This window comes from Dermacentor albipictus, chromosome 1 (genome assembly GCF_038994185.2).
Source record: "Dermacentor albipictus isolate Rhodes 1998 colony chromosome 1, USDA_Dalb.pri_finalv2, whole genome shotgun sequence".
Taxonomy (NCBI): domain Eukaryota; kingdom Metazoa; phylum Arthropoda; class Arachnida; order Ixodida; family Ixodidae; genus Dermacentor; species Dermacentor albipictus.
Genome location: NC_091821.1, coordinates 20,876,117 through 20,903,211, shown reverse-complemented (window position 1 = coordinate 20,903,211; position 27,095 = coordinate 20,876,117). Strand labels below are relative to the sequence as shown.

The 27,095-nt window shown below is 45.5% G+C and overlaps 1 protein-coding gene and 1 long non-coding RNA gene across 3 annotated transcripts; both read right to left on the bottom strand.

The window, feature by feature from the left end:
* Positions 1–4,083: 4,083 nt before the first annotated feature.
* On the bottom strand, positions 4,084–4,776 carry LOC135909945 (protein D1-like). Its single transcript, XM_065441950.1, has one exon. It carries the CDS (start codon positions 4,774–4,776, stop codon positions 4,084–4,086), a length of 693 nt encoding a protein of 230 aa, XP_065298022.1.
* A 13,449-nt stretch (positions 4,777–18,225) lies between these two features.
* Positions 18,226–24,089, bottom strand: LOC135909932 (uncharacterized). Of its 2 annotated transcripts, none has more exons than XR_010566854.1 (4): positions 24,070–24,089; positions 23,255–23,370; positions 20,419–20,571; positions 18,226–18,374 (listed from the first exon to the last, which is right to left on the bottom strand). It is a non-coding gene; the product is annotated as an uncharacterized lncRNA (long non-coding RNA). The 2 variants fall into 2 exon arrangements; XR_010566853.1 differs by having other exon boundaries at positions 18,226–18,371.
* Positions 24,090–27,095: the final 3,006 nt, after the last annotated feature.

Here is a 27,095-nt window from a genome sequence, read left to right as displayed (position 1 = left end):
GCACGGCAAAGGTCTCTCCGATACTTCTCCAACAACCCCGGTCATGTACTAATTGTGGCCATGTCATCCCTGCAAACTTCTTAATCTCATCCGCCCACCTAACTTTCTGCCGCTCCCTGCTACGCTTCCCTTCCCTTGGAATCCAGTCCGTAACCCTTAATGACCGTCGGTTATCTTCCCTCCTCATTACATGTCCTGCCAATGCCCATTTCTTTTCCTTCATTTCAACTAAGATGTCATTAACTCGCGTTTCTTCCCTCACCCAATCTGCTCTTTTCTTATCCCTTAACGTTACACCCATCATTCTTCTTTCCATAGCTCGTTGCGTCGTCCTCAATTTAAATAGAACCCTTTTCGTAAGGCTCCAGGTTTCTGCTCCGTAGGTGAGTACTGGTAAGACACAGCTATTATACACTTTTCTCTTGAGGGATAATGGCAACCTGCTGTTCATGATCTGAGAATGCCTGCCAAACGCACTCCAGCCGATTCTTATTCTTCTGATTATTTCAGTCTCATGATCCGGATCCATGGTCACTACCTGCCCTAAGTAGATGTATTCCCTTACAACTTCCAGTGCCTCACTACCTATCGTAAACTGCTGTTCTCTTCTGAGACTGTTAAACATTACTTTAATTATCTGCAGATTAATTTTAAGACCCACCCTTCTGCTTTGCCTCTCCAGGTCAATGAGCATGCATTGCAATTGGTCTCCTGAGTTCCTAAGCAAGGCAATATCATCAGCGAATCGCAAGTTACTAAAGTATTCTCCATCAACTTTTATCCCCAATTCTTCCCACTCTGAAGGTCTCTGAATACCTATTGAAAACACGCTGTGAATAGCATTGGAGAGATAGTATCTCCCTGCCTGACGTCTTTCTTTATTGGGATTTTGTTGCTTTCTTTATGGACGACTACGGTGGATGTGGAGCCGCTAGAGATATCTTTCAGTATTTTTACATATGGCTCCTCTACACCCTGATTCCGTAATGCCTCCATGATTGCTGAGGTTTCAACTGAATCAAACGCTTTTTCGTAATCAATGAAAGCTATATATAAGGGTTGGTTATATTCCGCACATTTCTCTATCGCCTGATTGATAGTGTGAATATAGTCTATTGTTGAGTAGACTTTACGGTATCCTGCCTGGTCCTTTGGTTGACTGAAGTCTAACGTGTTCCTGATTATATTTGCGATTACCTTAGTAAATACTTTTTAGGCAATGGACAGTAAGCTGATCGGTCTATAATTTTTCAAGTCCTTGGCGTCCCCTTTCTTATGGATTAGGATTATGTTTGCTTTCTTCCAAGATTCCGGTACGATCGAGGTCATGAGGCATTGTTTATGTAGGGTGGCCAGTCTTTCTAGAACAATGTTCCCACCATCCTTCAACAAATCTGCTGTTATCTGATCCTCCCCAGCTGCCTCCCCCTTTGCATAGCTGCAAAGGCGCTCTTAAGTTTACTTCTTCCGGCGTTACTTGTGGGATTTCAAATTCCTCTAGACTATTCTCCCTCACATTATCGTCGTGGGTGCTACTGGTACTGTATAAATCTCTATAGAACTCCTCAACCACTTGAACTAACTCATCCATATTAGTAATGATATTGCCGGCTGTGTACCTTACCGCATAAATCTTATTCTTGCCTATTCATAGTTTATTCTTCACTGCTGTTAGGCTTCCTCCGTTCCTGAGAGCATGTTCAATTCTATCCATATCATACTTCCTTATGTCAGCTGTCTTACGCTTGTTGATTAACTTCGAAAATTCTGCCAGTTCTATTCTAGCTGTAGGGTTAGAGGCTTTCATACATTGGCGTTTCATGATCTGATCTTTCGTCTCCTGCGATAGTTTACTGGTATCCTGTTTAACGGAGGTACCACCGACTTCTATTGCACACTCCTTAATGATGCCCATAAGATTGTCGTTCATTGCTTCAACACTAAGGTCCTCTTGCTGAGTTAAAGCCGAATACCTGTTGTGTAGCTTGATCCGGAATTCCTCTATTTTCCCTCTTACCGCAAACTCATTGATTGGCTTCTTATGTACCAGTTTCTTCAGTTCCCTCCTTAAGTTTAGGCTAATTCGAGTTCTTACCATCCTATGGTCACTGCAGCGCACCTTGCCGAGCACGTCCACATCTTGTATGATGCCAGGGTTAGCGCAGAGTATGGAGTCTATTTCATTTCTGGTCTCGCCATTTGGGCTCATCCACGTCTACTTTCGGCTAACCCGCTTGCGGAAGAAGGTATTCATTATCCGCATATTATTCTGTTCTGCAAACTCTACTAATACTTCTCCCCTGCTATTCCTAGAGCCTATTCCATATTCCCCCACTGACTTGTCTCCAGCCTGCTTCTTGCCTAACTTTGGTATTGAAGTCGCCCATCAGTATAGTGTATTTTGTTTTGACTTCACCTATCGCCGATTCCACGTCTTCATAAAAGCTTTCGACTTCCTGGTCATCCTGACTGGATGTAGGGGCGTAGACCTGTACGACCGCCAATTCGTACCTCTTATTAAGTTTCACAACAAGACCTGCCACTCTCTCGTTAATGCTGTAGGATTCCTGTATGTTGCCAGCTATATCCTTATTAATCAGGAATCCGACTCCTAGTTCTCGTCTCTCCGCTAAGCCCCGGTAGCACAGGACGTGCCCGCTTTTTAGCACTGTATATGCTTCTTTTGTCCTCCTAACCTCACTGAGCCCTATTATATCCAATTTACTACCCTCTATTTCTTCCAATAACACTGCTATACTCGCCTCACTAGATAACGTTTTAACGTTAAACGTTTCCAGGTTCAGATTCCAATAGCGGCCTGTATATAGGCTGTTAAATATAATGATGATCATGCTCTTGTGCGCTGAAATGCTGCAGCATGCCCGGGACATGTTACGTTCGTTACGTTGAAAAGCTTCACTCTTCTCGAATTACCTTGTGGCAGCCTGATTTTGCACATGTTTCTCAGCTACACGTTACTGTTCGGTAAATGGAAGTGTCGCTACAGTGCGTTGGCCTCTCGCAGCAATCGAAGAGTGATCTTAAAGGGAATGATATACTGCCATAGAAGTATAAACACAGACAACGCCGTGCAACCATATCTTATTATCAGTAACGTCAAGGTCCGAAACACAACCAACACCCAACAACCAACAATCCCTTGCAATTGTGCAGCTTTTCTTTTTAAGCGCTTAATATTTATAGCAGTTGTCATTACAGTTACGCGTCGCCGTCTGGTAACTATAGAATATCTAAAACGCTATCGGATCAACGACTGTAGTGTGCTGCAATGTATAATATGCAGCTTGCCTCTTAACGCGGACGCACAAGCGGCGCCACAAACTGTTTTCTCTTACAGAGATTTGAAAAGGACACACCTCGAGAGAGCAATCGACCTTTCAACGCGTGTTATGCCATTGTTCCTTCATAACTTTCTCCCGTTATGCAGAAGCTTTTCCATGATTTTGCGTCGAGCTTATGTTACGCTGCTTCGCATTCTTTCCGGATGTGGCATACACTGCAAAGCGGCTTACGCGGCACACACGCCCACCACACTCGCACTAATTGGCTGCAATTCCTGACTAAGTACTAAAACCGAGGTTCACAGAGCATATACTATTGGATCGGAATGACAATGAAAGAGACTAGATACTTGCCGTCTTCCTTTGCTTTAAGTACGACATATGGCAAATAAGATACGAACGACGACGCACTCCGACAATGGTTCATGCATCTTAAATGTCTTTGGTTGCGCTCGGAGAAGACCAAGCTTATACCAATGACTGCGCTGGGATCTTCCCAACCAAATTTTCGCCGGTAATCAGTGTAAATATGCTGAATCTAGTGCAACAAATGTGCGACTGCAAAAGCAAGGCACCGCGTAGATCATACAAAATGATCACATGACACAATTCAAACGACGACAATTGTTTAACATTCGATTCGTTATGTCGCAGTCACTGCGATCTTTGCGACGAACTTCTCAGAAATGTTCGCGATCACCTGACCATGGAATCATCAGTAAGTACGTATACGGCCTTCCCAAACGACTGCTTCTCCATCGCAATGTCCGCTCCGAGAAATTTAAATTTTCAATTCTTGCTGCGGAGGTCGCTTTGGGGGACTTTTCCTCATTCCGACGTTCTCGGCGTAAAAGAAGGTGCCACCGAACGGCACCGCATTGCCTATTTTCTTTAGGAAATTTTTCAAATGAAATTTCTTCCTTCGCCGCCTCTGGAATTTCATAACCTCCATGCGCTTGCCGCCTTGACAGAAGGCTAAGAAGACGTATCGATGAGGTCCCGACCCTTCGGGGGGAGTCGGACCGTTATACGGCATCGCCACTTCGCCTTTGTCCAGCCTCCGTGTGCTTTTGGCGTTGACAACCATCCAGTGCAACCAGCTGCGGAGCGTAGGGTGCTTAGGGCTCGGCGCGTCCGGGTCCAACATGACCAGAGAGAACGGTGGCACGCAGTTGACGGCGCCGACCAGAGCTACCGCGGGAACTTCGGCAGTCTGCTGGGGCGTCAGCGTACCGTTGATCGTCACCGAAGTTGTCTCGTATGCGACCTTAAGGAGGGCCACTGGCGCAGCACCCAGCGAAAGATCCTTCTCCAGTCCCGCGGCTCTCCACAGGTCCGTCTTCGGCTGTGACTGCTCTTGCGTGGAAACTGGTGATTTCACTGTCGAAACGTACTTCCCCATGAACTGCTCCGCTTGTATGCCGCTCCACAGTGTCAATAGAATGAACACTGACGAACCCTGGATGAGGCTCATCACTCACGTACTCGGTGCAATATGTAGATGATGTTGAGCGGCCGCGCGGTGATGCCAATTGCATACGCCCGAGACCCGGGCGTATATGCCGGCTACACTGCCGTCCGCCTCTGTAAAATATAAATACGCACGCGCTTTAAGCGAACCAATCGATATCGGTATACAGCCGGCCATCTGCTGCCCGTTTCGTGTGTTTTTCTCACCGTCGCCTTTGTCCTTTTGTCCGCGCAGCCTTCCGACTGGCAGCTGTGCCGGCGCCGGCGTTGGCGCGAGGACCGGGTCACAAAGCGAGTCTGTATATTTTGTATGTGGACTTTGAGCAGATATTTACCTCACTTGCTCTTCCTCTTCTTTCCAGTAGGTCACGTTGCCGCGCTCTACAGGTTGTTGCTTGTTTAGCTGCACCAAATTTTTCAAAATTGACTGTGGCAGATAGCCCAGTCGTAACCCTTTATCTAATTTACTTGATCAGGCGGCCATTACTTTGACAATAAATTAAAAATAATTAATGAATAATTAACGTGATTACGCTAATTCACTTGTTAATACAATTATTTTACGGTACGCCTTTTAACCTACGAATTGTAGCTAGTGAGTTCGCAAGGAGTATCCCCTTACTGGGACGAAATTTCAGGACTGCATCAGTTTTAAAACATTCATCTCCAAAACGTCCGACAAAGCGCATTAGTGTACTAGTTACTTTCGTGCTTAAATGCATAACACAGCGTTTTTCTGCATTTTTCTGCCATGAGAATGAGAATTCGTTCCAAGTGAATACCCCTTGCGAATTCACCGGTATATTTCGTAGATTAACTTATGGACCATAATGTGATTAATTAGAAAGGCCATTGGTGTAATTGTGTTAATTATTGAATTAAGAATCTTAATTTCTTGTAGAAGTAATAGCCACAGAATCGAGTAATTCAGATTAAGGGTCAGAACTGGGCTATCTGCCACAGGCAATTTTCGAAAATTTCGTGCTGCTAAAAGACTGCTGGCTTTGCCGTAATCTAGAGTAGATGTAAGCATGAGATGGCAGCCGGCAAAGCAAATTGGTTAGCGATGATACTGGCCTAAATCTTAAAATGGGCGTAGACAAGCCCACGGCAAGCCCACCACATCACATTGCCCCGCACCGCACCACGCCATCCTGTACACGGGTCCGTATGGGAGCCGCCGAGCTAGAAGAAGGCTGAAGGCGGCCCGACAGGCAGTGAAAGACGCCAGGGAGGCAAAGCGCAGCGCCTAACTAGAAGAAGAAAAGCGGCTGAAGGAAGCGCCACGCAGCGCGGAGCCATCTCTCGAGGCGACCCGCGCCTTGGAACTCACGGACCGCTGGCGTTCAAAAGTGCACACAGCGCAAAAAATGACAGTGAAGTGTATGGTGCCCTGTATCTGCCTTTTGAACGTCACTGTTAAAAATAGCAAATGAGACTTCAGTGTACTGTAAGTTACAACTTCAGTGCTATTGTGAACAAGCAGGAAGAACTCGGAAGCAAAGTTTTTAGTAACTTGTTTGCGCAACAACTAGAGTATGTAACGCGGTCCTATACAAAGGGTTGGGAGCCAGAGACCACATTTTCTTAACTTTTGTCTGGTTGTTCGGATGACCTCATTTTTTTTCTTCACGCAACTTGCCCTGATGTTCCCGTTTGAGTGCCCGGATGAGCGAAGACCAAAGGAGTTAAGCGAACAGTTTCAGTTTTTTTTTTTAAATTTGCCTGTGGCAGATAGCACAATTATAGTTGGTGAGCTGGTCTACTCGAAGAGGCGGACACCATTTGAAATAAAAAACTGAAATTCATAGTCGACTATTTAACAAAAAAATCACTAATTATGTTTCTAACTAATTACAGTATGGCCCATATTGCAATTTACTTTGCGGAAGAATGCATTGGCATTCCAGTTACTTTTGGGCCGGAATGCATAAAGCTACGTTTTGTTAAGAAAGTTACTGGAACGCCTATGCATTTTTCCTGAAAAGTTCGGGTTTTAATATCTCGAAACTGGTGTCACCCTGAGAATTTCTTCCAAGGAATTCATGGGGTGACACCAATTCACTTCACGGCTAGAATCTGTAAATTGCAATATGGGCCATAAGATAATTAGTTACAGTTTATTAGTGAATATCTGTTAATTAGACGAATACGCATTCCAGTTTTTCGTGCCAGTAGTGTCCGCCGCTTCGAGTACACCACCTCATGAACTAGAGTTGTGTTAATTGCCACAGGCAACCTTTAAAAATTTTTGAAAGTGTTCACTGAAACACCGTGTATAGTGAATTGATCGTCATTCCTTGATCACACATGACTCATACGCTCTCGTAGTAACATATATCGCTAAAATGATGGAACAGAGCTGTAATATGTTTGAAGCCTCAATTATATGGTCTATTCAATTTGGCTTCGCTTGCTCAAGTATACTTGCGTTGCGGTGGCACGAGAGTGCAGTGCCAGTCCAAAAAGTTCAAGTGCTGTGCTCGCACTATCACTGCACGTTTATTTCCAAAATAAATAGGAAGGTGCCTGTACTGTCCGGTCTTCTCGGCGGGTTTCGCGTATTTAGCTCATATCGTTGTCATCGTTGTGGCCGTATCCCCTTCTCTCGTCACTACACTGTTCGTCGGGAGCTTTCCGCCTCTACGCGGCGCCCCGTGGTTCAATAATTGTTTACTTTTAAATTGTTGTTTATGGGTATGCTACTTTCAAAACACCACTCCCGCAGTAACCCTGCCAAAGGGTTATTACAAAAGGTATGAAATAAGGTATGCAGAAAAAGTAGGAGGAAATAATAATCAAAAAACTATACTATAAACATGCAAGTTTGGGTTCTGTGGCAGCCGCCGTTTGCTGATCAGCCGATACTTGCGGTCGCCTGAACGAAAGCGTGAAACGCTAACTATTTGCAGTGGTGCCAAGAAGACAAAAAGGAGAGATAAATTTTGACAAAGTTTGTCGAGGAACGAGCCCAGAATCGGAGACGCTGGAGGAAAGATATCTGATCGAATCTCGCGACGTGCCTATATTGCGACGCTTAAATAATTTTATTTGCGCGGCGCTTCGTAAATGCAGTGGTTTAATTGCCTTGGAGACCAGCCGTTGGCATTACACGCAGGAAAATCATTTCGCTGAACGCCATGGCATCGGTGTGCATACTCCACCCCCCCTCTTCGTGCCATGCACGTCCTTCGTCAGCTTGCGTGTTCGAGAGACGCCCTATTCTCCAACACCCGTGCTGACTGTGAGCCCAGTTGAGCTTCTCCACTTGGAGTTGCGAATCAGTGTTCATTTCGCGATCCCAGTGCGCGCCACGGAGCAGCACAAAAAGTATGTTGCGAGACGCCGCATTGAGCATATCGCCCCTAGGCGACAACGATTCGCACACGTCGTCGCATATCGAACCGGTGGAGCGTGTTTTGTGGCCGACCAGCTCTGTTTTCCAACAGTCGTTTTCAGACCTGACCCGGAATGTTTACCGAAGATTCCCAGCGCCGGAGTGTTACGTCCCTCCTCCTCCCTTGTGACTTCTCTCCCAGTGATGCGTGCACCAATCACCGTAGCCTGTGCTTGTTACGTCTTCATCAAACGCTTCACCGAGCGCGCTGTGGGGTGGGGCCGTTGCGTTCTTCAGCAAGCCTTGTTGTATCGTTTCATCGGTTTTGACTCATCATGAATTAGGCCAGTTAAGTTTGTCTCTGGCTCCTGGTCATCGACCGGAGGCAACAACCTTCGGAAGTGGCCACGCTACAACTCGGCTAGCTGAAGAACAGGAATCAGATTCGAGTTCACATTGTGGCTCGCAAGAAACACACATGGAGCTTGACACACATGGAGCTCTTAAGCACCACGCATATTCTGTAACGCAGGGGTCCACAATGATGCATAAGATGAAGGCAAAAAAGTGCCAGAAGAAGAATATTTTTTTAAATATTTTTTTTACGATAGCATCTTAGACAAAGTAGTTTCTTCTGCCGGTCTTAGCTCAACATAGGTACTCTAAAATATAACAGTGGAATGGCCGTTCCATTTATTCCGCTGCTATTCACTTAAATTACCTCTGTAGCAAACACTCACTGGATACCATTGCATTGAAAAAAGGCCGCTTATTAGCAGAAAAGGCATTTCATCTAAAAAATTACCGCACATTTGGTTTAGACCGTCCCTCTCGTGGTGGGGACTTAGTTATCTTTATATCTTCAAAAATTGCGCACTGGGCTAGAATGGCTTACCAGCTTATGCCTTCACAAAGTGAAATTGTAGCAATGAACATTTCCATTCCAGGTCGCATCCCATTGACATTAGTTAATGTTTATTTTCCCGGAGGCATTCTGAACACTAGTATTCTAGATACAAAAATTACGTCCTGCAGAAAAGAAGTAATTTTTGGCGGGGCCTTTAACTCCCATCATACTTCATAGGGGTTCAAGACCGACTCGAGTGGTAAACATTTGTGGGATTGGGATGCTAACAATAATTTTTCATGCATTAATGCAAGAACACCTACATTTATTTGTAGTCAGTCAGTTTGCGCGACAGATCTCACTTTCGCTAGTTCTAATTTGTCTACCTCAACATGGTCTGCTGTAAACTCGGGGCACAAGCAGTGACCATCTTCCTATACTTTTTGAGTTTGTGTGCCCATTGACTCAAATTACTATGCATTCAAATATTTTTGTTAATTTTAGCACATTCAAAAAGTCTTACACACGGCTTTATCGAATTAGCAATGGGATAATGAAGAAGAAAAGGCCATACATTGATTTTGTTGTAGAAGTTACTGTAAAATAGTCTCAATTCACTGCGAACTCCACTAAAAGCGGGTCTTCAAACCCTTGGTGGAACGCAGAGGGCTGACACGATTACAGGATAAGAAAAGCAGCATTGCAATAACTACTTCATAGTCAGTGTCCTAGCAATTGGAGAGACTACAAGTTCGCGGCACACACATTTAAAAGAGCAGTTACAAATTTGAAAGACAACTTTGATTGTAAGCACTTCGACTTTCTTTCAAATGCCACCAACAGAAGGCCACCAACTACGTCGATTTCTGAGAAATAAAAAGGTCCTTCCGGCACAAATAAATGTTGACTCTGTGGTCTCAACACCCTGCGAATTGGCCAAATTACTGGAAGGTATGACTAAAGGTCTAGAATGCCGCCTTGAGTCAATTTTGTCTTATCACGCTACGCCACTTCTCAGGTTGAAGACTTCAAAGACGTTACAGTTTCGGAGCCGAAAAATATACTAAGCCAGCTGCCTAATTCAGTGCCAGACCTCTATGGCATTACTACGGCAATAATACAAACTTTATTTAAGATATCGTCGCACGTATTGCTTATCACGGTAAACCATTCGATTAAAAATTCGTGGATTCCTCTGGAAGCGACACTTGCAAAGATAATCCCATTATTAAAGAAGCAAGGTGCCGATTATGTATTAGATAACATTAGGCGAATATCTATTACACCTAACCTAGTAAATATAATCAAAAGAATCTTACACGACCGCATATATAACTGGTAGAGAACATGATTGTTAGCCTAAGCCAAATTGGCTTCAGACGTGCGTTCTCGATTTGGTGCGCCCATGTTGACCTATAAAGTTGTATCCAACTAGCTTGATTGCAGATAAAAATGTGCAGCCTTAGTCACTTTGGGTATCAGTAAGGCGTATGACAGCGCAGTATTATTATTGTTATTATTTGTTTTGAACACATTTATACAATTAACAGGAAAGGGAAAGCGAAGAGCAGGCTGGCAACTGCCACCGGAAGGGGCACAACGCCTGCCTCCTCATCAAAAGGGAGGCGACAACAACACAGAAATGAAAGATAGGAAGGAGGAGAGAAAAGAGGAAAGGAAGAGCAACATGACAAATCTAAAAAATAAAATAGAACACGCAGTACAGATCACACACAGTAGGGCGGGTCACTGAAGGTCTGTAGTAGCGTGATATGTCGCTTAGGCTTCTACAGACCAGCATATATCACGCTACTACAGAATGTTAAATAGAATAGTTTCGATGCTACATGCGTGAACCTAAGTTACAGCGTAGTACAGCGTAACCGAAGTACAGCGTAGAACATGTAACCCTAATAACCGCGCTTTAGAATGAAGGTCTGCCAAATTATTTTGTCGCATGGGTTTATAAATTTCTAAACGGCACGGAATTTTACTGCTCTCTATGTGGGTTGTCTTCGTTAATGCATCAACAGTCAAGAGGTCTCCCACAAGGATCAGTCCTATCGCCATCACTGTTTGATATTTTACTGAGTACTGTACCTTTGCAACAGAATGTACAAGTGTACGTATACGCCGACGACACAGCATTTCTTGCTACATCGGTAGCTTTGCATGCTTCGTACCAAACTCTACAGTTCTATATGAGCCGCCTAGAATTTTGGCTTGATGGAAATAATCTCTCTCTTAATATTAGAAAAAGCGCCGTCTCAATTTTCCCTCAACGCATTCCTGTGCAAATTTCGATTCTTCATCGACAAGAAAGTATCCCACAGGGGAATTCACTTAAATATTTGGGTGTAGTGCACACCGGAAAGCTTAATTTGAGCCCGCATATAGAGCATGTTACCTCAAAGGGAGCACACGCAGTAGGAATGCTGCATAGACCTAGCAGCAATCGATCTGGGTTGCGTCGGCATGTTCTCATTATGATCTATTGCCCCCATGTATGTTCGCCCGATAATAGAGTTCGGCTGCGTTTTGTTTTCTGGCAGACCTGCATATGAAATTCGGCATCTGGTTCTATTAGAGCAAGAGACATTTCGTTTATGACTTGGGCTTCCTAAATTTATTGCTAATGACATATTATATTAAGAAGCACGCCTGCCTTATCTTCTCAAGCGATTTCATATCCTAACAGTACCAACTTTTCTAAAGATATTTGCATTACCACAGGGGACATCACAATATGTTTTCATTAATGAATCTGCCTCATTTTTTAATTATCAATGGCATCACTCCCGTTGCCCTAAAGTATTCTTCGTACAAAAACTATTAGACCCATTAAATGTATATCTATGCGAGGTGGTCTTAGTAAATTCTTATGTCCAGTCGCAAAAATTGAACTTTATTATATTTTTCCAAACAATGCTAAACATTTTCTCTATCAATATCTGAATAGTACTTTGGAAGACCACCTTGCGCACCTGGATACAAAGACATAGATTATAGGAGCAAATGTTTCGTTTTTGGAGAAAAGGCAGGTGTGGGCATTGTGTTACCGCATCTAAATTGGTATTTTTCCATTCGGCTACCTGACTTCATACCTATCTTTCAGGCGGAATTATTGACAATTGTCTTAGTTTTACGCAAATTACCATCATCTCTGTCATCAGTGGTAATCTTAACTGATTGCCTGTCTGTCTGTTCTTCACAAACCTCGTACAAATTGTCAGATTCATTAGAAACTTTCTATTCTCTTCTCCCAACACATTTACATCTCGTTCATTTAGTGTGGGTGCCAGGCCACAAACGTCGAGCCTTAAACGAATATGCAGAGGCACTCACAGTAGTATCATACCACGATGGACCTATAATCTCCATTTTACCTACGTCAGCTTTCATCAGTTGGGCGCGATTCAGAAAATATACTTCTGCAAATAACTTGGCCCAATTATCGTTGTAAGAATCTGCTTTCCCGCATCTCAACTTTCCTTGGAACAACAAATGGTGCTCCACCAGAAAAATGGAAGTAGCGATTACGAGCCTACGGTGCTGCGTCAGCTCACTGAACTTTTACCCCTACAGGTCTGGTCAGGCTAGATCGCCTTTGTGCCCTTTATGCAATGAGAGTGAATCTCTGCAACACTTCTTTTTGACATGCCGGCGTTTCATTATTCAATGGAAAATATTTTTAGAAGAACCCTTCCAAAAGCTTTGCTTGAATTTGACTCTTCCTGTAAATCTTTCCTTTGGGGGTACCGTACTAGGTTACAGCCGAAGAAACGTTTTTGAAGCCCTCTGCATCTTTCTGCACGCTAGAAATTCTTAATACTTATTATGCTCACAAAATTGTTTTTTATGTTATACTTAGAGAATTGATTATTCATATCTGTAACAGTAGGCACTTTAAATCCGATTTGTAAAATACTTATTTCATTTCACCCTAATTTATTTTTTTTAAATTGATAACAGTTTCTACACCGCCCGACTCATGGCCGATTGCCCAGAGTGGCTTGCCCCATTTCACTAGGAAAAAAGAACAAGAGCGAGGGCTCAGTCATGCATCGAGGCAACAACTTATTGGAAGGCATACCCTGATAACCGCAACTGTTAATGAAGCCGAACTTTGGCTATGGAAGGAAAACCGTAAGCTCGAAAGCGAAAAAGGAACGGGCATCGCTCTACATGGGCGACGGCGACATGTTTCCTTCGATCAAGACACTTCTGCGAATACTGACCAGTCTCCCTTTCAGCGTTACCAGCGCCTAAAAGTCTTTCTTCACATTCTGTCGCTTAAAAACATGGCTGCGGTCACAGGTGAGTGAACCCGCCTGACCGGTCTGGCCTTAGAACATACGCACAAAGACATCCAGTTGACTGTGAAAAAGTTACCAATCGCTTCGCCAAGGGAAATTGTGGGCGACGGAGGTTGGAATGTATGGTGTAATGCGAGCTTGCTATTTGCCGCTTCAAACTCGCTTTTTAATAGGAACTGTCTAAATCTACCAAGATGACATTATACTTCTCTAATCTGTAATCTTGTTTTAGTATTGTTTCCGCACAGTCTGGTACATGAATGAAATTTTAATTTTTCATTTGCAATAAAGCTTCGTTGTCTAAGTATTTTCGCATGTCCTCTCTGATTGTCAGTTTTGCGGAAGAGCATGGATGTACCTTTTGGGCGTACGTCAACTATGAATTGTATTGCTTTCGTGACCTTCGTGTACTCTTTAAATTTCAATAAAATTCAAAATACCTATCGAGTTGCTCCTGGAGAGTGGGGTGCCGTAGCTATAATTACACGTGCGTTTCGTTCCCCGAGCTGCAATTAGTGAGATGTATAATCACTAGATTATTTCTGTTGAAGAATTTCGGGAGGACTTTCGCTTTGCGCTGCAATCATGCTGATTTTGTAGCGTTTATAGCAAGTACTAAAGTGGGATGAATGTTCCATAAATATGTCGCTGCTACATGCTGTACCTCGAATTTCAGACCGAACTGATCTTGCCTTTGCAACGTTTTTGCATAAAAATGTTACAATGATTTTGTTGAATGCGCTAGTCCTCGTTGAATGGGCATGATTTGATTAATGTTATTTTGTCACTGGATAATTCTACAAGCGGTAGCGATTGTGCCATGCTTTCTTTTATCTTCAGGTTTACAGTGATATTCTTCTATGTACGAGTAACTTTTCACGTCATTATTATGATTTAAAGTAAACGTAGAATAATAATTATTTAAATGAAGTTACATGAACTTCATTTATTGTGAATAAATAAAATAATGTTCATAACTGCAGCATTCTGTGTCTATTATGTAATAATTTCGCGCTCCACCCAGCCCAATTATCTGTTTAAAATCGCATCTATTAAGGCACCAAGATCTCATTCTAACAATGGCATTGCGTTTGTTTTCCCTGTAACGCATCGACTACCAAACCTCGTGATTAAAAGTCATAGCGGAGTAAATTGTGATGTTATCTGAAGCGTGGTCACCTGTAAATTTTTAATCCTCAGAATACTTAATGAGCGGGAAAACCGATCAGAAAAAATGAGTGGGACGTGGCTCTTAACAAATATTAGCAGTGTCTATATTATGTGGTGAGCCTTGTGATAATAGTATCTCCATAAAACAACAAGGAAAAGATTCCCCCACGGCGCTCTCTCTTCGTGAAACCACCCCGCACCCCCCCCCCCCCCCTCGAAAAAAGAGAAGTGGCTGGAATTGCCAAGGATGACAATCGTAATATAAAACACCAGCAAGTAGAGGACAAGTAAACAAAAGCACATCTTACAAAAATAGAGGACCAACCACAGAAGAAAAAGAAGCAGAATGGTGTATCCGAACAGAAATAAAATAAACACACTAGCAATACTGGCGAAGTACATATACTGCTGACGTCCACAACGGTGTTTGATAATGGCGGCCGAAGTTATTGCCGCCACGTTTTGGTATGTATATCGACTGCATGACAGCTTGGCGACAGCGGCGGCTGCACCACGTCGATGGCGTGGCGGCGATGGAATGAAGACGATGGAGAAGCTTGCGATGACGGTAGCATGACTACACTCTTAGGCAAAGTTACACCCTTTGGAGTGCCCCTTCTGCCACACAACAATAATCGTTATCTGCCTTGATGCGTTTCCTTTCTTGAAAACGCCGTGCCCGCTACTTTCCTGTCGCGAATGCTATCATGCTGATAACGTGCATGCCGTTCGTTACTGGAAAGTACCGGGCTCGCAGCGTTAAAGAAAGGAAACGCATCAAGGCAGATGACGATTATCGTGGTGTGGCAGAAGGGGCACTCCAAAGGGTGCAACTTTTCCTAAGAGTGTACGACGCCGTGGGGACAAAATAATCGCGCCAGTGTGACGACGACGGCGCGGCGTCAGCGGCATGACGACAACGGAATGACGTACGATAACGGCTGCGCACCACGCGTCCGTTTTCGCTAGCTTGCTCCACGGAGGCCACATAGCACTTCGACCATTCAATTTAAAAGCATGCAGGTCCCACCCACTCTAGGAGTCGGCCTAAGCAAAGCTGAGGTGAGCCCGTAAGACAAAACGGCGAACCTCGACAAGAGACGCACCGCGGAGTTATGCAACAAACCCGTGCCACGGCAGTCAACCCCGGCGGCGGAGAAAGGTGACACATCGCCGACACAGAGCCACGTCTAACCCTTCCAATGTCACAAAGCTCTCGTGTGACAAGTTGTGTGTTTCAAAGAGCTGGTTGATGTTCCGCGACCAACGCGCCTCACAACTCGGTTTCACAGCTCTCGCGCTAAAGTATGAGAAGCAGCTTCTCCTCTCCCCTCCGGCGCTACCCTCGTTCTCATGTAAAAAACTCGCCAGTGTACAGCCTAGGCCATTCGTATTACAAGGAACTGCACCCGTAGCACAAATATTATTGAGGTCTGCGAACATGTAGGTACAAACGATTCGTGAGTTTTATAGCTGCCGCCAGGGTGTTTGCATGATTGAACTAGAACTCCACCACCACACAGGCCGGCGTTGCCGTCAACGCGAAGTTCTAGGCGCAGGATCACGTGACGACGGCACGCCGCGGCTCTCGCGGTGGGAGCAAGCGCAAAACAAATTTTTCTTGGAAATGGGCTGCCACTGCGTTTTTCTTAACTTCGTTGATTACAGTTGATTTGTCCACTTAGAGCTTTGTACGGTTGCGTTAGCAGTACAAATTTCCTTATATAACGCGCCCAATAATGGTATTACTCCCATATGCGGCGATGCGAGATCCGTTGCCAATGTCTGTGTTTCACAAGTACTCAGACGACATTACACTGCGATAAGTTTGACTGTGCGAGCTGGTAATAAAACACTTGTGCATCCTACGCGCTGTGGCAACTGGTTTAAGGGAATCTTTTATCGGTGTCTGGGAAGAAGCTGCTCCTGCTTAGTGATCATATATGTATGTGGAGACCGCACGACGCAATTGGACACAATCTGACCATGCACTTGGCATGTTGTGGCATGTGCATGGGCATGTGCACATGCCCATGCACATGCCACAACGAAGGAAAGGCAACGACGCGGCACGACGACGCAAAGATGAGAACATGACGATGACGGAATGACGACAACGATGTAAGGATGATGGCATGACGACCATTGGACGATGACGCTGGAGTGACGACGATGGCGCGATTACAACGTGATGCGGTTGCTAGAATGATGCCGATGGTATAACGACGACGGCGTAGCCAGGGAGAGAGGGCACACCGGACACGTCGTGCTCCCTCCCCACCCCCCCAACCCCACCTCATTTCTGTGTACCAGGATACATAAGATGTCGTGCGACAGCACTCGTCTGCGTCAGCATAACAATACATTTTACTTCTCTTGCTTACTCTTAGGTGCCACAACTAATCTGCTGATTAGCCACTACCAATAATGCATCGGCGTAATATGGCATCCTACCTGTCCTACTTACTACTCTGCGGTGCCACAACAAGTAATCTGCTGAAAATCCACTAGCTATATAACGCCAGTGTGCCAAACTCTTTTACATGTCCTGCTTACTACTCTTTAATGCCACAACAGGTAATCTGCTGATTAGGCCCTACCCATAATGCGTCGGCGTAATACAGCCTCTTACCGGCGCTACTCTGTGGCACCACGACAGAGGATCAGCTAACAAGCCACAAGCTATATAACGGCAGTGTTCAAAGGCTTCTTACCTGCACTACTTATTGCTCTGCAATGCCACAACAGATGATCTGCTGATTAGCCACTAGCTACAATGAGTCAGCGTAATACGGCATCTTACCTGCCCTGCGACATCTTACCTGCACTGCTCTCTGGTGCCGCGACAGGTGATCTGCTTATAAGCCACTAGCTATACAACGCCAGCGTACCAATTAAGGCATCTTGCCTTTCCTATTTACTATTCTGCAATGCCACAACAGATGATCTGCTGACTATAGCCACTAGCTATCACGTGTCAATGCAATACGGCATCTTACCTGCACTACTGTGTGGTGCCACGACAGGCGAGCTGCAGATAAACCACTAGCTATACAACGCCAGTGCACCAATTAAGGCATCTTCCCTGGCGTGTAGCATTTTACCTGCACTACACTGTGGTGCCACGACAGGTGATCTGCTGGTAAGCCACTAGCTATATAACGCCAGTGTACCAAGGCATCTTACCTGTCCTGCTTACTACTCTGTAATGCCACAACATATGATCTACTGATTAGCCACTACATATTTTAACTATACGCGTATATAACGCCCGACGGAGTTCAATGTAAGCGCACAGTACCCACCCAGACGGAATCGCAGATGCTTGTTCGCACATTCGGCTACGTAGGGAAGTCTTAGAAACCCGTCCTCGAGTGCTGACATCATTGTGCTTGTTTCTTGTCCTCTTAGAACAAGAGCGTGAACCACAACATGCTCTGCTAATTCGTCCTAACACGCAAGCGCATAGTCCGCGGAGATCGATTGACATATTTAAGCGAAGCTCACACCAACACCACCAAACTCACTATACGACACGTTCACACAGCACATTGTGTGACGCATTTAATACCAGTTTTCTTTCAGAACCGGAACCACGCGCGATAAAACAAGATACATTTGCATAGCGATATTGGGCAGAACACATCGTCGTCTGCTAGGGAACAACCACGAATATGGCGGCCGGCGCTGAGGCACCGCAGTGCCGCGTTGCGGCGGAGCTTCAGTGCATAAACCCTATGGTAGCTTCTGTAGGCAGTATTTTGCACTAATCGAAAAGGGCAGTGACAGAAAAGTTTTTGAGATTTATTTTCCATACTCTTCCTCACAAACGCACTTTGTCCAGAGGAATCCACCACAGTGTCCTCGCAGAGGCTTACTGTTGTTGTTGTAGCACTCCACAATGCACAGGTCAGCTTCGAAGGGGCAACCTTCTGGTTGGAGAGGTGGGGCGCAAGGGAAAGAAAAAAAAAAGATAAGTTGCTCTTTTGTTTTATTTCTTTAACCAGCAGCGCGCTTTCTTTCATGTCACGTAGTAAGCAAAATACACACAAAAGAAAAATGACAGTTGTAAGTATAGCCCAAGAAGAAAAGTATGTCTTCCAAATAACACAAATAGCAGCTTTAGTTACTGAATGTACTTTGAGTGGACATTTGCAAGCATACATACGACTGTTACTTTTAAGGAGCACTATACCAAGTATGCGGTTATTAATACTGCTGTTTGTATTTCCGCAATGTTTACTATGCAACAAAGAAGAAGGAATAAAGTTTTTTACAATGTTTGGGATATCATGGTTGACTGTGTTATCCTGTGCGATTCAAATGTGAACAGATGTGAAGTATTTAACGCTCGCGGTTCTTTAGTGCGGTTGCACAGCAAGTAATTAAAAAACTTACTTTCACTATCAGGAAACGCTTAAACAAAGCGAGGGTAGGGGGACATGAATATGATAGATGATACTCGTATAATAGGAGGAGGAAGACTAGAAGGAAGTTTACTGGTGCATGAGTAGACGTCCCTTATATAAACAGTGTTTGCCGCTGCGTTATGGACCTGTCACTGGCTATATTAAATAACTATAGCCGATTATTTTCAAAAATAACGTTAATGAAAATATCCGTGCAACTAATTTGACCCTACTTGTCCAGGAAAATTGTGACCGCCAAAGCGCATAAACCACCTGTACAAGCACCGTCTGGGTATTGTTAGGATTGGGGGCTCAATCCCATCGCTCGTAACCCGTTGTCAAGATTGGAGTCCGGCATGAATTAGAAGGTAGCTGGCCCATACCGTCGTCCAACTTATCCACGCTGATCACGTTGATGAAGGGAAGGACTGCTTCTCATAGAGAACGATGAGTATGGGTTTATTTACAGCATCTACATCAGTCTAGCATGACTGCGACAGAAAGTACCTCAGTCTAACATGACTGTTTGAGAAAGTGCACTGAGCAGCCGCACAACAGCGGTTTATAAACACTCGGTCCCCCCCTCGAACCCAAGGTGACGGAAACGTTCGTCCAGTCATCGTAAGTAAGCCGCCTCTCTGCAGGACGGCTTACACACACACACTTCCGCACAGGTTCACGGTCCGAAGACGACGTCAGACGGACTTCGTAGAACTCGGGGCTTGTGTGAGGAAAGGTGCCTTTTATTCCCCGAGCTGACCCCTGCAGCGCGGCCGGGTGCCCATTGTCTTGCGTCTTGGACGGCGCGTGGGAAGGAGCCTCGAACTATGTTCCCGCGAGCACTCCCCCGCTCGCGGCAGACCAGGTAGATGGTGGCGGGCTCAGTAACAATAGCTGGTGCGTCGATCGCATTCAGTCACAACGGCGACGAGGCTAGAGCGTAACGGTGGCGTTCCAAGAAAATTGACGCAGCTGTCGCAACAGGCTGGCAAAACTTGCACCTCAGTTGGGCCGTTCTTAACAGTATCTAGCATAACCTTATTGCTAAAATTATTTTACGTTTAAGCTTGAGGGCCGTGCATATTTTTAGAAATGCCTGGCAGAAAATTCTGCCTAGTCTTGGTTCGCATAGACTGTGTAAGTTGTGTGGTATATTGCCGTGCCAGTATTGGACCTTTGTCATCATTAGGGTATATTACACTCTTAGTGTCTGACATTTATTTAGCCGATTCGTACATACCTCAGTATTACATACACTTAATTCTTTCGAGAGCTTGGTACTTTTGCAAGCTACTTACTATCTGCCAGACATGAACATTTTGGACTCGAAGTATGAATAAGTCTTTGTGACGCGAATTTCTCATTAACACGTAAGCGCATCCATGCGTGAGTATATTTCGAGCGTAAAACATCGTTCATGAACAGATTCATTATGTGGTGAATTGTTTGTAGATATTCCGGTCAAGTTTGTGAGGGGAGCAGGGGCGTAACAAATGCTTGAGGTAAAAGTGCGTAAGTGTCACTCAAAACTTCAAACATAGAAACTGTTTAAGAGGAATAAACTTACGTGAAACGTTAGCCTTAATTCCGAATTTGCGGAGTAGGTCACCGAGAGAAGTAGGCACTACTTTGGTGCTGGGAATGTTTTCAGTAATATTTCCTTTCACTTTGTTGAATACTTCTTCGATGTCGTCGATGATCGTTCCGCTGACCAATAGGCCTGCATGATTTACATGTCAATGCAATCGATATTTAGGCTTCACGACACACAAAGCATCTGCGATAGTGACACATAAGCGAAATATCATGACCAGAAAGCCGCTCTTCAGAGAGGAGTTATGGAAAGCTGTAATATTCGCACCTCTCGCACGACGCTTCGAAGTCAGCACATCTGTGATGAAGCGGGGTAATGAATATTGTAGCATGGCCAGAGTCGCTAAGAGAACACATGCATTTCTTTGCAATTCAAAATTGGTTCTGATTGCATCATTTTACAACGTCGATTCTTTTTTTCTTCGAATTCTGTTGAAACACCTTGTAGTGAATATTGTGAACCGACTACCGGTGAAACCGTGATTGCGTGCGGCTGTACTTGGTGTCTCATCGTGGAGCGCACAATTAGCCGCATAGCGAACTAGCCATGGATGTGATCGATAATTGTGGAGGCTGTTCGACGCGGCGTCACTTTAATTCCGGCTGCAGAGTCGAAACTGGGCAGAACAACGTGCGTAGTGTACAGTGTTCTACTTTAGTCTTTAGATTTGTCCTGTTGCTCTTCCTTTCCTCTCTCCTCCCCTCCTGCCTATCTTCCATTTCTGTGTTCCTGTCACCGGTGGCAGTTGCCAGCCTGCTCGTCGCTTTCCCTTTACTGTCAACTGCGTATATGTGTATATGTGTTCAAAACAAATAATAATAATAATAATTCTGTTGAATAAACAGCAAGTGATCGCTTGTCGCGAACCGATGGAATTCCAGGCGACCTCCGCGTCGTCATAAATGATGTTATGTGAGCATTCTTTACCGGCGAGTCAGACAAACGGTTTTATTATGCAGATGAATCGTATCGTAAAAGATTGCGCTCGTGATGAATTGTGGCACGCTCACGATCATCACAAAACCACGAACACTTGAATAGCTGGGCCGCGGAAGCGGTCACCATTTCTGCAAGTGACAAGATACGCCTGCATCTGACAAGATACGCCCCAAAGGGTGTAAATTTTTCTAAGAGAGTACATACTCTTAGAAAAATTTACACCCTTTGGGGCGTGTCTTGTCCCACAACAATAATCGTCATCCGTCTTGCCCGCGTTTCCTTTCTTTAACGCGGCGAGCCCGGTACTTCCCAGTCACGAACGGCATGCGCGTTATCAGTGTGACGCAGCATTCTCGGCAGGAAAGTAGCGAGCGCCGAGTTTTCAGGAAAGGAAACGCAAGCAAGGCAGATGACGATTATTGTTGTGGGACAAATTATGCACCCCAAAGGGTGCAACAGATTTAACACTCTTAAAACGGTTGCACCCTTCGGGGTGTATATTTGTCCCACAACAATAATCGCCATCTGCCTTGCTTACGTTTCCTTTCCTGAAAACTCGGCGCTCGCTACTTTCCTGTCGAGAATGCTGCGTCACACTGATAACGCGCATGCCGTTCGTGACTGGGATGTACCGGACTCGCCGCGTTAAAGAAAGGATATGCGGGCAAGACAGATGACGATCATCGTTGTGGGACAAGATACGCCCCAACGGGTGTAAATTTTTCTAAGAGTGAAGAATGTAAAAATAGTTACACCCTTTGGGGTGTATACCTGCCACATAGCGATAATCGTCATGTGTCTTGCTTGCGTTTCCTTTCTTGAAAACGGCGCGCCCTCTACTTTCCTGTCGGCAATACCATGTCATGCTGATAACGCGCATGCCATTCGTTACTGTACTCTTAAGCAAAATTGCACACTTTTGCCACACAACGATAATCGTCATCTGTGTTGTCCGCGCCCGGTACTTTCCAGTAACGAACGGCATGCGCGTTATCAGCATGACATAGCATTCACGACAGAAAAGTAGCGGGCGCGGCGTTTTCAAGAAAGGAAACGCAAGCAAGGCAGATTAAGATTATCGTTGTGTGGCAGAGATACACCCTAAAGGGTGTAACTTTGCTTAAGAATGTGGGAAGTACCGGGCTCGCAGCGTTAAACAAAGGAAATGCGGGCAAGACAGATGACGATTATCGCTGTGTGGCAAGATAAGTCCGGAAGGGTGCACATATTTTTAAGAGTGCGGAAAGAAAGCCTAGGTGGGCGCAGGGCTTTTTGTTAGGGGGCCCAAGCTAGGCCAAACTATCTTACAGGCGCCCCTACCCTCAGTCATCACGTACGTGAGCTGATGACAAACAGGTGGCATGGCATGAATCAGCAAACTCACGATGGCATTCGCCCTTTCTCCCGTCTCCTCCGCCATCTCCCTGAGCGCGCGCGTTTATGTGTGTGTGTGGAGGGGGGGGGGGTTGCGTGCGTGCGTGCGTGCGTGCACGACCATAACGATCGTAACCTCCACGGTTCCTCTGGGAGCTGCTGGGTATAGGCGCGAATGAAACGCTTATTACCATTTCCTTTTCCGATAAGTATTTGCATCTATTTAATTTATCGCCAGGAAACACTCTACAACGAGAAATGAACCTTATTTGGACTGAGGTGAAACGGCTGGTCTTGTGGTACTATAGAGGCAATTGTACAATTGTAATTGTAGAAGCGAAAACTTACCGATAGGCAGTGCGCGTACCACACTGAACGAGTTGCCTAAACGAATTTTGCAAAAATATTTGAATAATAAAGAAAACGAACCAGTGAATATTGCGTCACTTGCATATTCAGCGTATATTATTCAGCAGTAATCGTATTCATCACTCACTGCATATGAACAACGCAAAAAGCGGTCTTGGTATTGTTTCCATGACTGTACTGAACGACGTCAAGCGAGGACACCACGATGCCGGGTAGAACCGTGCAGTATATTAAGCATGTGTTCTGAAAAAGAAAGCACGTCACAGTCGCACCATGAGCATTAACACAGCGTCAGATTTCACGGCTATTGAACTGTGGGGCTTGTCATAATGTCGGACGACCATTGAGAGTTCCGCGCCGCAATGCATTATTCTTCACTGCATCAGTGACACTGGTAAAATAAATAGTGCCTGAATATGAGAAAATTAGCCGCTGATAACTTCTGTTTCGACCCAAGCTCTAATACTTAAACTTACTTTAATTTTTTTCTTGTGCATTGCGATGATTGGCTTCCACGAAAACGCTTCCAGTCTCGAAGCGCATTTGATGCGAAGCGCGTTTCTATAAGAAAGTAGGTCTAGACAAAAAACGCACATGTTTTATGGGAAATGCGCGCCTAATTAAAGTTCGATGTCATGATTGCATATCCTTATTACTTCAAAAGTAACTACGAGGAGTTTCAGGAATAAGAACATCACGTTATGCGCAACCATGGCTCTGTAACATGTGATTCGATCGAGGGGTGAATTCACGAAGATTCTCGTTTGCGAGAGATGTCTGCAGTCGGCTGGGTCGAAATTGCTGACAAGTTCAAAATCATGGTTGGCAAGTGCCGGTTCTCATGAACCACTCAAGTGTACGAACGGATTCCTGACCCTGTAAGATACGAGTAACCTAATAAAAAGCATTCGCAAAAAAATACAGGCTAAATTACACACGTACTTTCGCAGAAGGACATGCACAGGTAGATGATTCTGGGACAGAAGTGTGTTAGACATACTGACGAAACAAGGCGTAGCTGCTGAGCATTGCATTTATCTCTTCCGCCCAAGCACTCGTGAAGGGGCAATAGGAGCTAAGAGTGGACCCATAAACTTCGTAATGTAGATCTAAGCCCAAGGAGTAAGATATACAGGAGCGCCATCTGCGGCACTCGACAATGCCCTTGCACAGCACCCTTAACGATGCGGCGAAACCGTTTGTCCTCTGTGGGTGCAGCATGCCGCCGTGCTCTGTGCCTCCACTGCTCTCCCTCTCCGTAACTGGACTTCGCTATTGCTTCTCCATTATTCCTATATTCCAGGCTGCGGGCACGGACGGAATGCATCATGTGCCGAGAACAATGAGAGAGAAAAGGAACAAAAGGAGGCAGAAATGCTAACCGAAAATCGTATGCTTGGCTAGCCTACGCTGGGGGAAGAGAAGAGGGGAACGTAAAGAAGATACAGTGTGCGCGTAGGTAGACAGGACAGCGCAGTCGAAGGCACTCGCACAGGCCAGGCGTTTCCAAAAAATCAAGAGTGATTTCACTGCCTTCGGGGCAAGTGTTCGGTGGGGACAGTGTTGCAGAATGTGCGTGCACTCACTCCACGATCATCTAGTAGCCTCAGTGCATTGGACATTGATTGTAATTGTAACTAAAATCGAGAACAGTGGCGCGATAAGTTGGCTGTGTTCTCCCTGCCACCGCATACGTCACAAGCAGGACAGTGAGCCATTCCAAATATTGCACCATAGGCTCTCCTGAAAGCAACTACGAACCACAACCGACGCATAAAAGCTGCCTTGGGTCCGTGGAGCCTGCACGGTGGTCCTAGTTGCACGAACAAAATTAGATAACAAGCAGCCGGCTGAGGCGGCCAAAGCGGCGCCGCATAGTAGAGACAAAGTGGAGTTGCAAGAAAAGAACAACGCTGCGTGTCAGTCTGCAAAAACGCGTTGCCCAGATTTGGGTTGTTCGACAAGTGTTAACTTACACCGAAAAATTGATAGCTTTTATTTGATAGCGTCTTGTATCGAGCGGCTGTCATGCACCCAGTTGCTGTGGTATGCTGTATTGTATCAGTCGAAGTTTGAGTCTTCAGCTGGTGCAAGTCAGTCTCCCTGTGTTGTACTCAAAGTTAACGGCTTCACGCGCACGTGATGATTTTAAGTTGCTAAGCTAGTTCGATGGAGAATCGCCGAAGTAAGGAACAGTTTTTTTTTCTTAAGATTACACCGCGGGTATTTCGCGTCCTTTATCCGGCGAGAAGGGTGAGAGATTAGCATCGTATCGCAGTGTTTGGGACAACCGAACACCTTCGTGATTCGCTAACCGCGGCGGCTGCATCTCATCCAAGGCCTCCGCTAGCTCCACGAACGCAGTTGAGAGCCCCTATATTGGAGATTAGTTTAGAGTGGCTCACGAGTGACCTGGATATATTAAGACAAAGCATAAGCTCACATATGTGGCTGCCATACGTATAGTATATCCAGGGCCGCCAGGTCCGTCCAATCGAGGAAGCTCCAGCAAAGCTAACGGAGGGTAGTGCCATTTCCGAGAAACATGATCAACTAATATGAACAGCCAGTCTAAATAACTTTTTACAGCGGAGCTGTTTATCTCTAGCCCCCGTATGCATCTCCCGCATGTGTTCCCAGACTAGGGTGGATTGGGGGGAAGGGGTATCTGGGCACCTTACGTGCGTATCCCCGGGGACGCGGCACGTGAACTGCGTGAACAGGAACGGAGATGGGTAGGGGAGATGGGGAAAGAGTGTGGCCACGGCGCTGCAGCAATGGAGACGTGTAGGGGGAGAGGGGAAAGAGTGTGGCTACGGTGCCTGTGCACGTGGTCTGCGCTTCTGTGATTATAGACAGTTTTAGTTCGGCTTCCGCAGGAGCTCTGCGTACGCAACAAACCCGCCGAGGCGTCAGTGCGCATGCCCAGTAGGCAGGAGCACCCACAGTATCTTGCGTGCGCCCGCAGCTTTTCAAAAGTTGTGTAGCGTCCGCTGCGTATCAGCGGGCCTTGCGGGACGTTCTCACATGTTCTCGCGTGTCCGCGAATGTGCCTTTTCCGATATCGCTCTTGCCGAACATATGAATCCGGCTTGTGGTTTACTTCTTCGTGGCGGCTGATATTGGCTACAGTTTCAGAAGGTGGAATATCGCAGCGCTGAGTAGCACACTAATGGTTCCTACTCATGCAAGTCATCAATCCCCTTCTCAACTTTCGCGTCCGGCCAACTATTGCCGTTTCGTTCGCGCGCGCTTACCTATGCACTCACGACCTCGCGCGCTGCGTACGTTGGTGGTTGCGGACGCCCAACTAAAACTGTCTTATGACGTCACGCCCTTCGGAGGTGCGGGCGCGGCTGTAGCAGTGGTTGCGCCAGATGCACGGCAGGTTGGGTGACCGTGGTGACGCTTTTCTAAGCGTTGGGTTGTGCCGTATGAAAAATAAAAATGTATGATTTCATACTCTCCGCAGCCCATGTATACAGCCTAAACAGCCTCGCTGGTAATCTGTCCCAATATGAATGTGACGGCCCCACAAATTTTTGTACAAGTTCGCTTTCACTTCATTCTCACTCAAGGCTAGAGAGTTACGGAGCTCGCGCTCTGTTTCCGAAAATCAAGCACGGCATAAGCAAATTGGAGAGGAATGGTGTATTTTTCAGTGAGATGCCAACTACGGCTGAGCTGCAAATGTAGCAAACATTCTCCCCTACCCACACACCTACGACGTATAACCAATCCAAACTAAGTTTTCGTTAAACCTTCAGAGGAAAAAAAGTCAAAAGCACTTCGGTATCCCTATGTGGTGGAATGCGAAAGCATTGCGGACGTTTTCCCGATGATTTGCTCTACGAAACGCAGTTGATATTGCTTTAACCTTGCCTCTTATCTTTTATCGCAGCACGTGCCTTGACCTCGTTCGTGTACTTGTATGGACGTCATATTGAACCTGGCGCAGCTCCTAACTG

What these genes read in the sequence shown, in the direction of transcription:
- LOC135909945 (XM_065441950.1), bottom strand. Translation starts at nt 4,776, where the DNA reads ATGAGCCTCATCCAGGGTTCGTCAGTGTTCATTCTATTGACACTGTGG.